This window comes from Bacillus rossius, chromosome 3 (genome assembly GCF_032445375.1).
Source record: "Bacillus rossius redtenbacheri isolate Brsri chromosome 3, Brsri_v3, whole genome shotgun sequence".
Taxonomy (NCBI): domain Eukaryota; kingdom Metazoa; phylum Arthropoda; class Insecta; order Phasmatodea; family Bacillidae; genus Bacillus; species Bacillus rossius.
The window spans coordinates 53,854,117-53,870,443 of record NC_086332.1 but is presented as its reverse complement, the minus strand read 5'-3'; the positions used below and the strand labels follow the sequence as shown (position 1 = coordinate 53,870,443).

Genomic DNA, 16,327 nt, shown 5'->3' with positions numbered 1-16,327 from the left:
AGCTGCTTCCTGCCATGCACCGAGCTGCATTCAGGCTACCTTTCACCCCGATAGCCGTAATAACTACTCCACAGGCCGGCCATTGGTCCGCGGACTGCTATTGGTTATTCACAGCCACCCCAGCGAGATTGGAACTCTCGAGCTGGGATCCCGTATCCGCCACCCGCGGGACGCGGTCGGTAGCAGTTGGCACTGCTAGGCTGCCTCCCGTATGCCCACAAAACCCCCATGCACTGCCAGCCTTCGGTTACCCAATAGGGCACAAGGAACTCCCAGCCAACATCCCGCGAGAGAGATGCGCGCGCCCCGAGAGACGACCACCGACTGCACCTGCGTGCAGCCGAGGCCTGACCCCAGCACTGCGGTTGCGGACTGGCGAGAAAATTCTGCGCAGATCGACACTCGTATTCTGGCAGCTTCAGAATTAGAATTAAACATACTGTTATTAGTATAATAATAAGTATTAATTAATAGGATTTTGACCATGTGCCTGACCACATCCTGCAGTGCATGTAAGCAACATTGGACTAGCCTATGATTGACATGCCCAGGCTGGCAGCATAATGTGTCGGATCCCACCACTCCCAGTACACTAGCTGAGCTGTAACCCAGCAGCGAGGCCCGCCAGACACAGACGCACGACACGGTAAGACAATATTGCCTTCAGCTTTGTGCCGAGTACATTGGAGTGCGTATCCGCGTAGCTTAGGCTACAAAATTTACCCATTATTTTTTAGAAATGTGTATTTTTTATTATTTAAGTGAGCAGACTCACCAATGGTTTATAGGTGTTTGACCATGTGTCTGACCACGTTCTGCGGTGCAAATAAGCAAAATTACACTAGCCAATGATTGACATGCCCAGGCTGGCAGCACAATGGGTCGGCATACATGGCTGCGGCAACTGGGGCAACCTGGGTGCTGCGGACATATAGTTATGTTATTTAATATGCGCATATTTTAATTATTAAGTGAGCAGTCTCACCATTGTTTAATAGGTGTCTGACCATGTGTCTGACCACGTCCTGGAGTGCAGATAAGCAACATTGGACTAGCCAATGATTGAAATGCCCAGGCTGGCAGCACAATGTGTCGGGCATACATGGCCGCGGCGACTGGGGCAACCTGGGAGCTGAGGTCTTATGATTAAATTTATTTTTCACTTCACTTGGCTGGCTGGCAGCCTGGTGGGAAACGACTAAAGTCACCCCCGAAACAACCAGTGCCACCCAAACTCAATGCGCACAGCAATGTTCAAGCCCCCAACCCCCCCGCATGGTAGACTCTTTTCTACTCTGTTCAACTCTTCTTCCTGATCCATCCTTCTGTTTCCAGTATTCAACCTGCTTGCCAATAATGCATGAATTTTTGCATCCCGCATGTAAGTGGCCAGGGTTTTCCCTGTGTCTACGCAGGTTTTACCTGGGCCCAACTTATCTAGTTTATAGTCTAGAATTGTCAGTGAGGGGAGTTAGTCATGGCGCCAATCGCTGCCATGGCTGGCCAATCCCCCTCCTAGCACACGATGCAAACTCCCTCTCCCGCATGGCTAACCCCTGCATGATTAGAGCGTATAGGCTTCGGCCTGAGACGCACTTTGAGTCTCTCCCTAACCCAGACCCCTCCCAAATACACTTAGTTTTAATTTAGGTTAGGAAAAAAAATAATAAAAAAATAATCTAGAATTGCAAATCTAGAATTGGTGTATTACTTCTTGCTCTCCTCTTTCCTCCTCTCTCACTCTCTCTCTTTCTTTCCTTCCTCCGGAGTGGCCTTCGGGATTACGCTCTGGAATCCTTCGCTGGAGCGGCCCTTGGGATTACGCTCTAGCATCCCTCTTCCCCTGGAGCGGCCTCTTGAGGATTACACTCTAGGATCCTCCCCCTGGAGCGGCCTTTCGAGGATTACGCTCTAGGACTTCCCTTCTGGAGTGGCCTTTCGAGGATTACGCTCTAGGGCCCTTCCCTCCCTCTTCTTCCTTGATCCCTGCCCAGCAAGAGGACCAGCCGCAGCCCCTCTCTGTCCGGCGGACTGCCGACTACGGGAGCTGTTCAACAGTGACGACTGAGGAAGTCACACCCCACCTCAAGCCACTCCAGCACTGGATGCTGTTGCCGGGACACGCGAAACAGAAGGAGAAAGGAGTGAAGTTAACTCCATAGTATGCTACACAGTTCTTCAGGATATTAGTTAAAGATAATGTTATATAAATAAAGATGAATCTAATCTATACTTCATGTAAGAATAAAAATGAACCCAATATATACCTCCTAGTGAGGAAGCGACAGCATTTAAAAAGTTTGTGAGAAAGGATGTAGGAGGTTTTAAAAGCAAAACTAAAGTTTTGTACGTGTGGAGGTAGTTTTTAAGTAAATGGGTGTGAAGCTCCTTTCCACCGAGCAGTAGTCAAATTTGCAAGACAGAGAAACATAAACACATAACATGCAGCCAAAGAGGAAATGATAAAATTTGTGCCCTATTTATGCTGCATCTCCCTTCCTGCTGTCAGGAGCTGGTATAAATCTTTACATTCGAGTTAGTGGCAGTTTTCTTAAAGTTTTTTGCTGTGCAGTTAACACGGTGCTAGAGACAGAAAAGTTTATAATGCTTTTTGTTTTGTCAAAATTATTTATGTGGCCATTTTGTATAAAACAATTAAAAATTGAAAACTACCTACAGTCTATGTCATCTTTTGTCTGTGTCAGCTGTCAGCTGCTGTATGAAGCATACTCTGTGTCATCAAATTCATAATAATAATAAACATCTATCAGCTGCTTTGAAGTTAGAATCGGCGGATAATCTTATGGTTAGAAGAAAGTTCGCTGAAGGATATCTACGTACGGACTTATTGCAATTTTTTTTATTAATTTATGTATTGGTAATGGTCAGCATTGTAATATAATTAGATTCTTAAGCAAATTCAATTGAAAAAAAAAAAGCACGAATAATTACAAGAATTTTAATGTTTTTTTTATATTATGTTTGCATGTGCATTTGTATTATCATTTACTATTTGTATGTTATCACGAATGGGTAAAATTCTCGCTTCGCGGCTTTTCCGTAAATAAAATTATAAAATCCCAAAAATATATTTTTCGAACTCTAAAACCGTTCCTCTATTTACCCTTGAAAACGGTGTTTCTAATTTCTTACTGGTTTTTGGAGAAATCGCCGTTTATAGCTCGCATTACAATACCTGTGCATTAAAGCCGGCGCCACCATTGTTTGCTTTCCCATGTGCGTCTGGGTCTGGGTCTGTGTGTGTAGTTATGTTTTGGAGTACTTAGTCAAATGGTGAGAATGGTCAATTAGGTTAGGTTAGCTATATCAAAATTACTTTTAAACATTGTGTATCACTTGTTAGGTTAGTATAGCTGCATTAAAAGTACTCCGAAATATTTTTAATTGTTGTTAGGTTTAATTATTGAAATCAAAGAATCTTTAAAGAGCCACAAAAGTAATTGGAACATTTAAAATGGAACCATTTCTTTAATTTTTTTTGTATCAATAGTTGGTTCTCTAGAAAATGTATCTACAGAAATCATTTGCAAACATTTTCTGTAGACGACATGTTTTTTAGTCTTTTTAAAGTTTTGCAGCAGTGGCAAGCCAAATTCTTATATTATTCTATTGATATTATCCATGTTAAATCACAGTTTTTGTCTTGATTCCCAGTGGATGTCTACAAATGTAGAAACTGTGTTTCTTTGGTCTAATGATGCTTTGTAAACTGTCTTTAAGTAGATTCTCTCAGAAAAAGAAAAACTTTAAGGTGTGTTTGTTCTGTACAAATAATTTTATTTATCTAATTTGAATCTAATTTGTGATTCTTTCTAGGACAGGAAGGCATAATGTAATAAAAATGGCAAACAGCAGTTTCAAATCGGGTAGCTTTGGGGCAGTAAAGAAAATATCTGAAAATGATCATAAAAGCAGCCAACTTGAAATTAAAAAAGAAAGTGAAGCTGATGGTTGTAGTACAGTTGAGGCTACATGCTTGATTTCAGCTGTTGATTTCAGAAGTGAAATTTCTCAAAATAATAGTGATGCAGATAAGGAAATTCCCAATTCAGGTGTCAGGGGAGGTTTTTCAGATAAAAGAGAGTTTTTGAAGGAACGTAAGAAGTTGGATAAGAAAAAGTTGTCAGATGAAAAAAAGAGACTACGAGAACAGGAATACAGAAATAAACTTTTACCAAAGGATCAGAAAGTAACAATCGTGGATCAAAAGTTTTTGAGTTTTTTGGAAAAAAGTTCTGACACTTCATCAAGTGCACTTTGCAAGTTCCAAGACAGTTCACTGCACCAGGATCCTAATGATTTTCCAGCTCTTGGGAAAGCACTTCACAGCAAGGTGAATAGAGGAGAAAAAGAGAAAAGCCATAGCATGGAGAACACTCATTCTGGGGACTTAGGTCAGGGCTCTGAACCTGCCATAGGGACCAACACTGTAGATAAGTTGGACAGAAATGTGCCATCAAAAAGATCTCATTGGAGGAATGCAGTTACATTAGATCTTCTGAACATTGCAAAGGTGGGTCCTACAAACTTTAATTTTTCCACAAGAACAATTTAAATTTAGTTTTTAGGATCCCCCATGCAACCTACCCAAAATATTAATTTAGCATGTCATATATTAAGTGAAGCCAGGGGTGGATCCAGAAGTGGGGCCACGGTGACATGCCGCCGCCCCCCCTCCCCCCTTTGAACCCTGAAACATTTTCAGATTTTTTCCTGATTCCTTATCATAGTTTACCAAAGTTATTAAAGTATTATTTTACTGCATTGCTGTAGATCATAGAACTTTTTGAACCACAAATAAAATGTACTAAATATTTCAATTCTAAATGTACTGAAATTGCAGGGACCGGAAAGTTACTTTTAAAAAGTAACTCAGTTACAGTTACAAATACTCCATTGGAAATGTAACCCTGTTACAACTACAAGTTACACTACTGAAATATACCAGTTACAGTTACAATTCTGAGAAAAGTAACTGTAAGTTACTTTAACAGTTACTTTTTGAAAAACTAAAAATGTGATACGTAATATTGTTATAGTTAAAAGCTAATAAAACATATTGTTTTTAGTAAAGATATATGTTTATTTAAACTTAAAATTTTTAAATAGGTCTTAAATTACATTGAGTAATTAGTTCACACTACAAAATTGTTCGCAGAACCACATAAGCACTTCACAATAAGGTTATTTTTATCACTCGACCGAACTTCGAAAAAAATTAGAATATGAAGGCCACGGCAACGAAAATTCTGAACTGCTTTCTCGGCTTCTCGCTTCATTATAATCTGTCATTGCTTTCGCGCATGTGCAGAGGTAGGTTAATTAATTAAACAGCACAGCAGTAAACCCGCATGTCGCAAATATTAAAAAAATGACAATCAAAATACGAGCGCAGGCTAGCCAACATCAGTTTTACAAGTACAAGCAATACCATCGCAAATAATATGCTTGTCGGGATTTTCGTTCTGGGTTTGAAAAAATTAACAAATCGTTGTTCGTTCAGTAAGAAATACATTTAAAAATTGTAACGCGAGAAGTAATGACAATTATCGTTACTTTAAGGCAGAAAAATGTAATTCAGTTACAGTTACAGTTACTGAAAACTTAATATATTGCGTTACCACGATCGTTACCATAAAAAGTAACTGTTACAAGTAACGTCGTTACTAGTAGCGCGTTACTTCCAGTCCCTGTGAAATTGTATTAGAAAATTTAATTTGACCCTCCCCTGATCTTCATTCTGGATCCGCCCTTGAGTCAAGCTAATGTGTGATGCTCGCTGCTGTGTCTAACGTGGTATCGCCTTTAACTGCAAGGCTCTGAACAGCCTTTTTGTCATGCTTAGGGCAACTATGAGATTTGAGTGGTAACCATAACATATGGTGGAGAAATGAAGGTGTAATGCAAGTCACTTGGGTGCTTTCAAGAATCAGTACCAAATGTTTCATGGCTAAAAAATCTTCTAAAAATCATATTTTAACTATTTTCACTCTTCTAAAAATACTGTTTAATAACAAAATGCAGAAACAGAACTTCTCATCTGTCCTCAGCGTATTCCTAAATTAAATGTTTTTTTGTAAACAGACCCCACTAGGATATCTTGAGCAGTTTTCAAATTGCATGGTTTTTTCTGAAGCTCTGCACACACAGTATGTGTGCCCAGGTTGGCAGGGCTCTTAATGTTAAGCCTACTAAATAAAAACAATCCCATAAGGACAGTTGACATTATTTTTCCATTATGTAGCTGTGGTAGACAAGTACCTAACTGTCTTTATGACTAACTGAAATTAAAATGCTAGGTATATAACATTGGCAGTGCCTCTATGATTTGCTTTCAGTTCTGGAACATTTAATTATTAAATACCCTCAAGTATTTGTGATTATTAAACTTTATATTTTGGTTTTACATCTTGTCCACTAAGTCATTAGAGACTAATAAGCACAGGAAAATAATGGTCCAAAATTTACAGGAAGCATCCTTGTGAAGTGATTTTATAATTTAAAACTGGAATTAGGATGACTGGACTGGACTTTAAACTAAGGTAAACCTAAATGCAAGTTATACATATGGAGTTGTGATAATGCACAAAAACTTACCAATGTGAAGTGCATGTTCTTGTAGCATTGACCGGTAGTAGTTGCACAAGAGCACGCAAGAGAACAATTCAGCGCACGTAGTTCACGTGCATGCAGTTGAATGTATTGCACTTCAGCTTCATTATAAGCGGTTTACAGCGGTCTACCTGTTTCCCCATGGTGTGTCTCGCTGGCCGCATATTTCCCTAATTCATAGATAACTAATCTTTACCGAAGTACTTATATAAAACAAAAAAGCACTTCTCGTGTCATTAATTTTATTAAGTTATGTATGTGTGTTTTTTAGGACCAAGTCAATGCCCTTTCAACAACAGCATTGTGTCCTCACACAGATAACTTGACTTTTCCTTTTTTTAAAAATTTCAGATGCTCGATTATTAGATGCTTTGCGGTTTATAAGATTTGATTAAGGACACACTGCTGTTGAAGTATTGCTATTTTGTGTACTTGTAATAACTCTCCTAGGCTCAGATAGTTTCTCGTTATACTTAATTTAACAACTTTTTCAGTCTTGAAATTACTTTTACAATATTTATTATTCTCTTGGAGAAATTTTAACACGTTTTAACATTTTCGAGTTAGGTGTCTGCATGGCTCGGAGAGTCTGGTGGGGTTTGTGTTCTCAGCAGCATGTGTCTATGCAACATGAACCAGCCTGAGTCCAAGCAGATCAGTCTCCCTGCATACCTATAACATAAACAGATAGTGTTACACATTATATTCTTAACATTATAACTTTCTTTAACTATGTTACTCTTGATCCTTTATGCTGTAGGTTCCTTACATTTAAATAAATTGGTTAAAGATAGTTTTCCATTTGAACTGTCTAAAAAATTATCCCATATTCTTTTCCTCCCTTGAAATAATTACTAATATTGTGGTATTCTAAGTCTGTGATGGAAAGGGGAATTTGGGGTTCTCACTCTCTTCTGCTCCCTGTAGACCTAACAGGGTTCAGTTGACAAACAGTTCACGAGGGTCTATCACTTGTACACTTGCACTGATGTCTTGATTTTAGGTTGACTGGCTGCGTACACTCTGCAGTAATGTAAGGTGTGGTGTATTTTATGGACTGCTTTTGAATTTTCTTATGTGGCTTAAATGGTTTCTTGGGGTCAGCTACCCTTCCTGCGTCTTTTCTGCTGTGGCTGGTGTTGACACCGCGAGATGATTCTCTTGTAAGTGGACGTTGGACCGTAATCAACAGGCTTAGTCTGTAGAGTCCAGAGAGTGGAGTCTGCTACCTTCCTTCAGCCGGGAGTTTCTGTTTGACGTGTCCGTTGCTGGCTGCTCCAAATTGGTTGCTTTCCCTGTTTGCCGTTATTGATGTAGACTCTCTTCTGTAGTTTACAATCTGTTTGTATAGTTTGAAGGACTATTTTATTTAAGTGTCCTTTATTGACCTTGGTTTTTCATTATTGGGTTGTTACTGGGAAAGTATCAATGGACCTACCATCCTCTTATCTTCATTGTGGTAAATTACCCCTTTTAAACTTTAAATCATCTTTCATAAATATTTGTTTTTATCATCTCTAATTGTGAATTTCATTCTTAAGGTTACTATCTTTCTCCAAATTATTTCTTTGTTACTTAACTTTCATCATCTAGCTCTTTTTAAGAATTATTTTCTTTACTGGAAAAATTAATCCTACTGTACATTGTTTCTTCCTTAACCCATTATATTTTCACTTCTATGAAAGTTTTATTATTACAATATTACAGTACTATTTAACTTTGCAATATGTTAGCAATTTATTATAATGAAATTTATGAAATGAAAATTATAAAATTTTTCTCAAGGTTTGATTCTAAATTTAAAAACTTAAGAAAACCCTCATATAATCAAAGATAACTAACATTAGTAATCTACCTTGAACAACTATAAATCACAAACATTTTATTCAGGAATAATAATATTATTTCTTTAAACAGTAAGTAATACTGAATCCACAGAATTTTTAAGCATTTATTCTTTAAAACCTTTATTGAATGTAATAATTCATTTTTTTCTGTGTAAATTTATTATTACAATGGCAGTGCTTGCTAATATTTAAGTCTGTTCCTCTTCCTGTGACTGTTTTTATTGAACATGGTCGGCTTGTTTTTGCAGAGTCAGGTTGTACTAAAACGAGAAGAGGACAAAAAGAAACAAATAATAAGATCTCAAAAAGATTTTAAGCCAGCCTTGTGTGGAAACCCGCTGGACTCTTCAAACCCAGAGCGTAAGCGTGGTAAATTCCGGGAAAAGAAAAGAGCGAAAGTGTCTTCGTTAAAAAAGATCATACTCGATGAACTGGAGAAGAAAAAATCTGAGAGAGCAAGGTCTTGTCAGGGTGATCTGACGACTGCAGATTGGGATGCAATATTCTCCGAGATTAGCAAAGAAATAAATGGGTATTTCAAGCATGAGGATAATCTGCAACCACCTGATGATGTGAAAACTACAGACCAGGATTCCGGCTTGGGAATAAACACCTCCTGCTCAGCCGTTGAGAGGAAGACAGAAACCTCAGCTCACGGCATCTCAGCCGAGTCATCTTCAACAGCAGACGGCAGTAGCTCTATTTACGTCAAGCCAAAACCTATGCTGCATAGTAGGAAGTTCAGAGAGTAAGTTTTTTGTAAGTTTGGTTCGATTTACCTTCTCATTTTACTCCTGGAGTATTGTTATTATTTGTTTTTAGTATTTCTACATCTGTATTCATTCACACACCCAGATCTTGAAATAGCAGCTGAAAATGTTTGGGAAATTTTTAAATTCCTTAGCAAACATCCTAAATAGAGTAAATGTTCTGGTTTCTTTAAAAACGAGCAGCAAATTGCATCAGAATCCAGCCAGCAGACGATTTACCCTCACAGTTCTTGCTCTTGCTCGAGAGGAAGAGCCTTGGTGACCTGGAAGCATTTCAACCACACCACTTGAACTCTAATTGACATACTGCTTCTCGTAGAAGTAAAATAAACATGACAAAAACGTCAGGTCAGAAAGAGAGGCCCCTGTATGACAAATCTCATATTATTGTAAATATGTTGTTTATTAACTACAAGATGGTTGTATACCAAAGTAGAATTGCTAAAAACATTGTACATTTCCATTTCAACTATTTCCAAATTTATAATGTTTTCAAAAATGAGAATATACTCTGCTTGATTTCATTCACATAACTCACTTAAAATTTCCATTTTATATTTGATACAAGAAAACAGAATCTATTAAGCTATGGTTCATGACAAAATAACACAAAATACATGTTTTGTTCTTCACATAGTTACGTGGTTATGTTGTTTAGTGTATCATAGAAACCCCACTTTTATACAATGTAAAAATAAATCTTAATTTTAATATGTGAACAATGTGTAGGAAAAAATTTCGGTTCAAAATACTCTCAGTGTTAGTTGAGTAACTTAGCCATATTGTAGGTGAAATAGGCAAGGCACTTAAAATTTAAAATTGGTGTGATCTTTAGAAAAAATTAGGCTGCTAGCTCAAAATTTGTCTAGAGTGCACATACATGAAAACTTGAAGAAATTAGTTGGACGCTGAAAAAATATTTATGTTCCAAAAAAAAAAAAATTACTGTCAAGCATTGATTACTGAAATAACGTCTGTCAAACACGAACTTATTTTAAGTTTTTATTTTATTTATCCTTCACAATAATTCCACGCCTCACAATGGCTGCCATCTTCCGATCACGGAAATATAAGTACAGTACAAAACTGCAAACTGGTTGCACAAAACAACTTACCGACTCAAAAACAAAAATTTATTGTTCGAGGTTAAAGAAAGTTGAAAATTGTGTACTTTTTGTTAATTAAATCCAGTGTTTACTTGCAACTTACAGTGCAAGCCGAAGGACTACATTCTCGGAACAATAATGAAGTTACTCACTATTTTGGGCCATTACCGACTGTGGTCAAACAAATTCTAATTTTAAATATCATTAAGGCTAATGAGAAAATGGGGGGGGGGGGGGGGGGGGTTAACCGCTAGCTCATGACAATGTCTGTCACATTACCCACGGGCAAAAAATCTGGGTTTGACCCCGCCTAGAATCGAACTGGGATCACCCAGAGTGGCACGTGAGTAATCTGAACTCTCAGCTCCCTAATTGTAAGAAAGTTTGAACTATAATAGTTTTTACATAGCAGTAGTCAGAAGGTGTTGTAAAAAGGTTTTTTTTAAAATTCAATATACAAGGGTGTATTAATAAGTAATGCACATAATGTAAAAAAGAAAACGACAATTAATGACAGTATGAAACATAAATTAAAGTATTACCCATTTATTACTTTTCCACTCAACCTCCAAGCACGTGGAGGCATTTGTCCAATGCTGGATCAGTTTGAAAATCCCGGTCTCATAGAATTCTGTTGGCTGCAAGAAGAGCCAAATTCGTGCGGCCCATTTGAGTTCGTCGTCAGAGTCACACTTCTCACCGCCGAGGAACTTTATCACGGATCCAAACAAATGAAAATCGGAGGGTGCAAGGTCCAGGCTATACGGTGTGTGCTCCAAAACTTCCCGTGTCCCTGCAATATTTCACAAACTGGGCAAGACACATTGGTATGGTCTATACAGTATTTTCCGAAAACTTCCACCGTCTTCGAATGGATTTCTCCAACTCTCTTTCCTTTTGCACAAAGAAATCTTATCACGGCTAAATTTTTCTCTACAGTTAACGATTGTGTAATCACTAACACCTTTTTATCTGTGACTGACAAACACTATCGGTACGTGGAATCACGAGATCTTGCATTGCACCCAGACAGTAGCACCCTCTAATTCCCTTTTTAGTAAATAAGTACCTGGGCATCTTATTTTTTTGTAAAATCATGATTTTTAAGGGAAGACACCTATTTAGATAAACTTTAAATGAAAAAACTTTAATCAATTATAAATTTTTATTCAAATCATTTAGTTTATATATACATGGTGTATCGAAATTCATGTTACAACGCTTGAGGGTAGAAAGCTCTTATTATTTGCAACCATTTTTGCCAATAAACATGTTGCCGGAAACGTGTAGTTAAGCCTCTGTAGCCCCAGAAAGAGTCAGCGTAGGCAACCCGTTGTAGAGTGTTATGTTGTTGATGTGCGTGAGTTCGAGTAGAGAAATAACCTTTTTAATTGTGGCACAGATTTTAATTTCACTCTGAAATCAATCACAGTTTCGGCTTTGTTTCACAACATTGAAATTGTTGCATACGTTTTAACGTGACAGCCTAAAGCAACGGCTCAAAAACACGCCCACCTTGAGCAACACAGAGGTGGCAACGGTGACTCATGTTTTCACGTATACGCTGGAGCATGTGTGGAGTCGACCTTATGATTTTGAACGCTTCAATGATTCGCTGTGTAAGCTTTTCTACCGTTTCTACTGGCGTAGCATAGATAAGCTCTTTTATGTAACCCCATAGAAAGAAATCTAACGGGGTTAGGTCCGGTGATCTTGGCGGCCATGCAACAGGGCCCGCTCATCCAATCCATCGGTTTGGAAATGTTTGGTTTAAATACTCTCGCACTTGCAGGGAAAAATTAGGTGGTTCCCCGTCATGTTGGTACCACATCACACGTCGGACATGCAATGTAACCTCTTCAAGAAGACCTGGTAGTTCGTTCTGAAGGAAGTGGAGATATCCGGCACCGGTAAGTCGTGGCGGAAGACAAAAAGGCCCGATGAGTACGCCGTCAACAATACCGGCCCACACATTAACTGAAAATCGTTCCTGGCGAGCTGTAACACACGTTGCATGCGGATTGACATCATTCCAAACATGACTGTTGTGCAAATTGAGAATAGCGTCTTGAGTAAACTTGGCTTCATCGCTGAATAAAACCACTAACTCAGGGTTCCTCAATACTCTTCGAATGTACCAACTAGAAAAGGTCATGCGAAGAGGATAGTCCGCCGGACCCATGTGCTGCACTTTTTGAAGGTGGTACGGGTACAAGAGTTGCTCATGAAGAACTCTCCAAACAGCTATTTTTCAGCATCCATATCGGAACCTTCTGCCCTTGTGCTTGTATCCGGACTCTCCTCAAATCAATGAAGTACATCTTCAAAACTGGGAGTACGAACCCTGCGTGGAGCACCAGCATTTGGTCTTGTGACGGCACATGTACCAGTATCATGCATTCTCTGAGTAAGTCTTGCAAACATGGTGTGAGCTGGAATCCTATGACCCAGATATTGTTCTTCGTACAGACGACGGGCGGCTCGTCCATTTTGTCTAGCTTCCCCGTAAACAAGCAGCATGTCTGTGTACTCACTAAACGTGTACTCCATTGAGCTCCACTAAAACGTCGCTCTTTTCAGAACCACAGCGAAAGAAATGACACCACGAGTTTGCTTGTACGACAGAACAGTCAACGACAGACCACCAGTGATATCAAAACACACTGCGACACTGCGATGTCACGCTGCGCAGTGCTATGGCACGGCATGAACGGAAGAAAAGAGGTGAGGGCGCCACCAACGTAAGTAAAAAGGGGCGGGGGTCAGCATTCGACATTGTACAGTCCTCTCGAGCGCTGCCCGGCATCGTAAACATGTAATTCACCACAGCATCGTCTGTCTCGCACAAAGCCCAACGGGTTGCCTACGCTGACTCTTTCTGGGGCTACGGGGGCTTAACTACGCGTTTCCGGCAACATGTTTAGTGGCAAAAATGGTTGCAAATAATAAGAGCTTTCTACCCTCAAGCGTTGTAACATGAATTTTGATACATCCTGTATATATATATATAATATTTGTTATGTATTTATTTATACAAGCAATTTGAAGTTCAATGTTTATGCAGTGATCAGAATAGGTAAAGTTTACCCAGTGGCGTCTCGTCAGGGCAAGCAAGGCAAGCAGTACTTGCCCAGGCAGTTTCCAGACATTGTATTTTTTAAATAAATATTTTATTCAGAATAGTATTTTACTTTGGCTCGTGCAGTTAGGTGTATGTATTTTTTACACTATCTTCTTGGGACCCAATACTGTGCGCTGCTGTGCGCTATAAAAAAAGAACTCGTTGACACAAAAACATGCTGTTTTAGAAGCGTTGCTAGGTTTAGAAGCGCTGGTAGGATCGCTTTCAGCAGGAAGGCTGCCGCAGTAGTTTCCTTTCGGAAGGGGAGTGGCATGGTACAAAGATTCAGGGAGGGGATTGGCTGGAAAAATACGCGGTAGAAGCTACGAAGGTAACGCTTTCTTGCCGAACTGGAGCGAACATGGCCGAAGCAGAAGGTGGAATTTTTCCGCCGACTGCTTCGGCTATGTCCGGTACAGTTCGGCACGGCAGGTGGCGATGTCGCGTTTCAGTCGGCGGTCGTCTCTCGGGGCGCGCGCATCTCTCCCGCGGGCTGTTGGCTGGCAGTGCGTGGGGGATTTGTGGGCGTACGATGATACTACACTCCCACTTAGTATATAAGTAATGTAGAGTAGGTATTTTACTATCAGAATAATGTAAGTCAATCATTATTTTTCAAAAATAATGTATTTAAAAAAAATATCAATTTTTCTACCTGTGGAATAGTCAATGTTCAGTTAAGAAAACTACTTAAATAGCACCATTTTGTACCTTGAAATCCATATTTTCCCGGCGGAGGGCCCCCAGACCCCCCCCCCCCCTTCCCAACCTAATCATGTTTTGGTGTGAACGGAGTAATTGCTTCCCCTCATGTAAACCTCACGCCTCGCCACTGAGTTTACCTATTAGATTTTATGTATAACTCTATCTATTCCAGATCCTGGATTTAAGATTAGATAGATTACATATTTAGACAATATACATTATGTATATGAATATTTTGCAATCCTCACTATACTTCATACTTACCTACATAAGAACTAACAGTTAGTTAAATAAAAAAATCACTAATGCTCATAGTTCAACACTTTATTTTTAAATAATCAGCTATGTAAGGTTTTTATTAATTTTCACTTTATAGTTACATTAATTATAAGTTTTTGAACTAAACCTAAAACTTCCTTCCATACTATATTGTGGGTATGTCGAGGATTTTCATTTTGGATGAGTACTTTTAATGTACTTGGTCACTTTACTCGAGAAAATGCCAAATGCAACATGATATTCATAAAAACTGATGATCTTAAGTCCACTCCAACAAATTTAAAAGTTTGGCGTTGAGATTTGTGTACTGTCATGGCAAATACAGATCTTACTATAAATTGGTGTTGCTGCATGGTGCATTCCAGTTGACCTTTTGATGAGTCAAGAGTGATTTTAGGTATATGTACTTCTTTCACCAGTAATGTTTTTTGCCTTTATTATGTTAGTCATTTAAATAATTATTGCTTCAAAAATAGAACTCTGAAAAATATGGAAGCAGATTGTGTGTAATGCTCGCAGGTACTGTGATCACTTTGTGACGCCGGAGATAAACGAGCTGACTAGCGAGTTGATTCGTGAGCTCCTGCGACTACAGGATCGCCAGTACCAGCGCGACCCTATCAAGGCTCTCAGCAAGCGGAAGTACGTTGTTGGGTTGCACGAGGCGAAAAAGTACTTGGCTCTGAAAAAGGTCAAACTGCTAATAATTGCCCCTGATATAGACAAGATAGAGAGCGCAGGTAAGAAAATAATTTTTTTATGTCAATTTGCTTAAGGGTGTGCTTTACCTTTAATGTCTTTACATAATATTTACATGGCACTCTGTTGAAATTGTAGACTTTTTAAAAGGCTTAGCTTTCATATCTAAGTTACTTTTTAAAATTTATTTTGAGTCATGCAAATACTAAACAGAACTAACAGCATTACAGACTTTTTTGCATTTTAAGTCAATGTTGATATCTTCTTCATGATATATAGTTGGAATTTCTTTGATAAATTTTGTTTGACTTTACTGGGAGTTGGGCTATGTGACACGTTGATGGATATGGACATTAATGTGTCAAGTACAGTAAAGCCCTGATTATCCGCGGATTTGGGTGGCTAGGGCACCACGGATAGCATTCGCGGGTAACCCGAAAAAAGACTAAAAATTAGTTGCAAACACAAAAAATATATTTCAGCTTTAAAACCATATTTTATTGTAAAAAAAAATAAAAAATTGCAATAATAGGACCAGACAGAGGGGAGCCATCACTTTGCACCTGAGCTAACCATTCCGCTAATGCCAAGTCAAGTTCATTATAGTTGGAATTCTTCATTGTTTATCGTTTTTTCATCCCAGAGGCACTGTCCGACACTGATGCAAAGGCCAACAGTTTATCTTTCTTCAAAAATCTTGCTCTGTATCCCCGATCCCATAATCAAAACAGTTCTGCGTTCTTGAAGCACCAATTTTTATTTCATGAGTCATTTTAAGTTTTTATGCAATCGTTAACACAACCTTCCTTCGTTTTTCAGACATTATTAATTTCAGGAACTAACAAAACACTAAACTTGAGCACTGACAAAAGAAACATAAAACACGACTGATCACTTAACATGCTTACTAACAAATGACACCAGTAGAGGCCCACTCTGGTTGTCAGTATCAGTAATCAGAGAATGTGAAAGCCATGACTAAAATAAAAGAGCAAGAGCCTGCCACTCATCCACAAATTCTGAGAAGGTATGTAGGAATACAATGCACCTTAATTGGTTCCCTGTTGGCTTGGCTTAAATCTTTTTTTGAGATTTGTAATGAAATAACTTTTGCGGCACTCACTGATAATTTGCACAGCAGATCATCTGCTTGCGGATAATTGAGGC

At 38.8% G+C, this 16,327-nt stretch overlaps 1 protein-coding gene across 5 annotated transcripts in view; it reads left to right on the top strand.

Annotated features, from left to right (window-relative positions):
• Positions 1-2,514: 2,514 nt before the first annotated feature.
• The window catches only part of LOC134530704 (selenocysteine insertion sequence-binding protein 2), a 47,582-nt gene continuing 33,769 nt past the window's right edge, over positions 2,515-16,327 (top strand). The window contains exons 1-4 of one of the 5 annotated variants that reach the window (XM_063365799.1): positions 2,515-2,837; positions 3,838-4,534; positions 8,729-9,228; positions 14,981-15,201. In XM_063365799.1, the coding sequence (XP_063221869.1) occupies positions 3,863-4,534; positions 8,729-9,228; positions 14,981-15,201 (1,393 nt within the window). In that variant the 5' untranslated portion in view covers positions 2,515-2,837; positions 3,838-3,862. Of the gene's footprint in view, positions 2,879-3,837; positions 4,535-8,728; positions 9,229-14,980; positions 15,202-16,327 lie in introns of all 5 variants that reach the window. The other 4 variants (XM_063365797.1, XM_063365800.1, XM_063365796.1 and 1 more) reach the window with 4 other exon arrangements.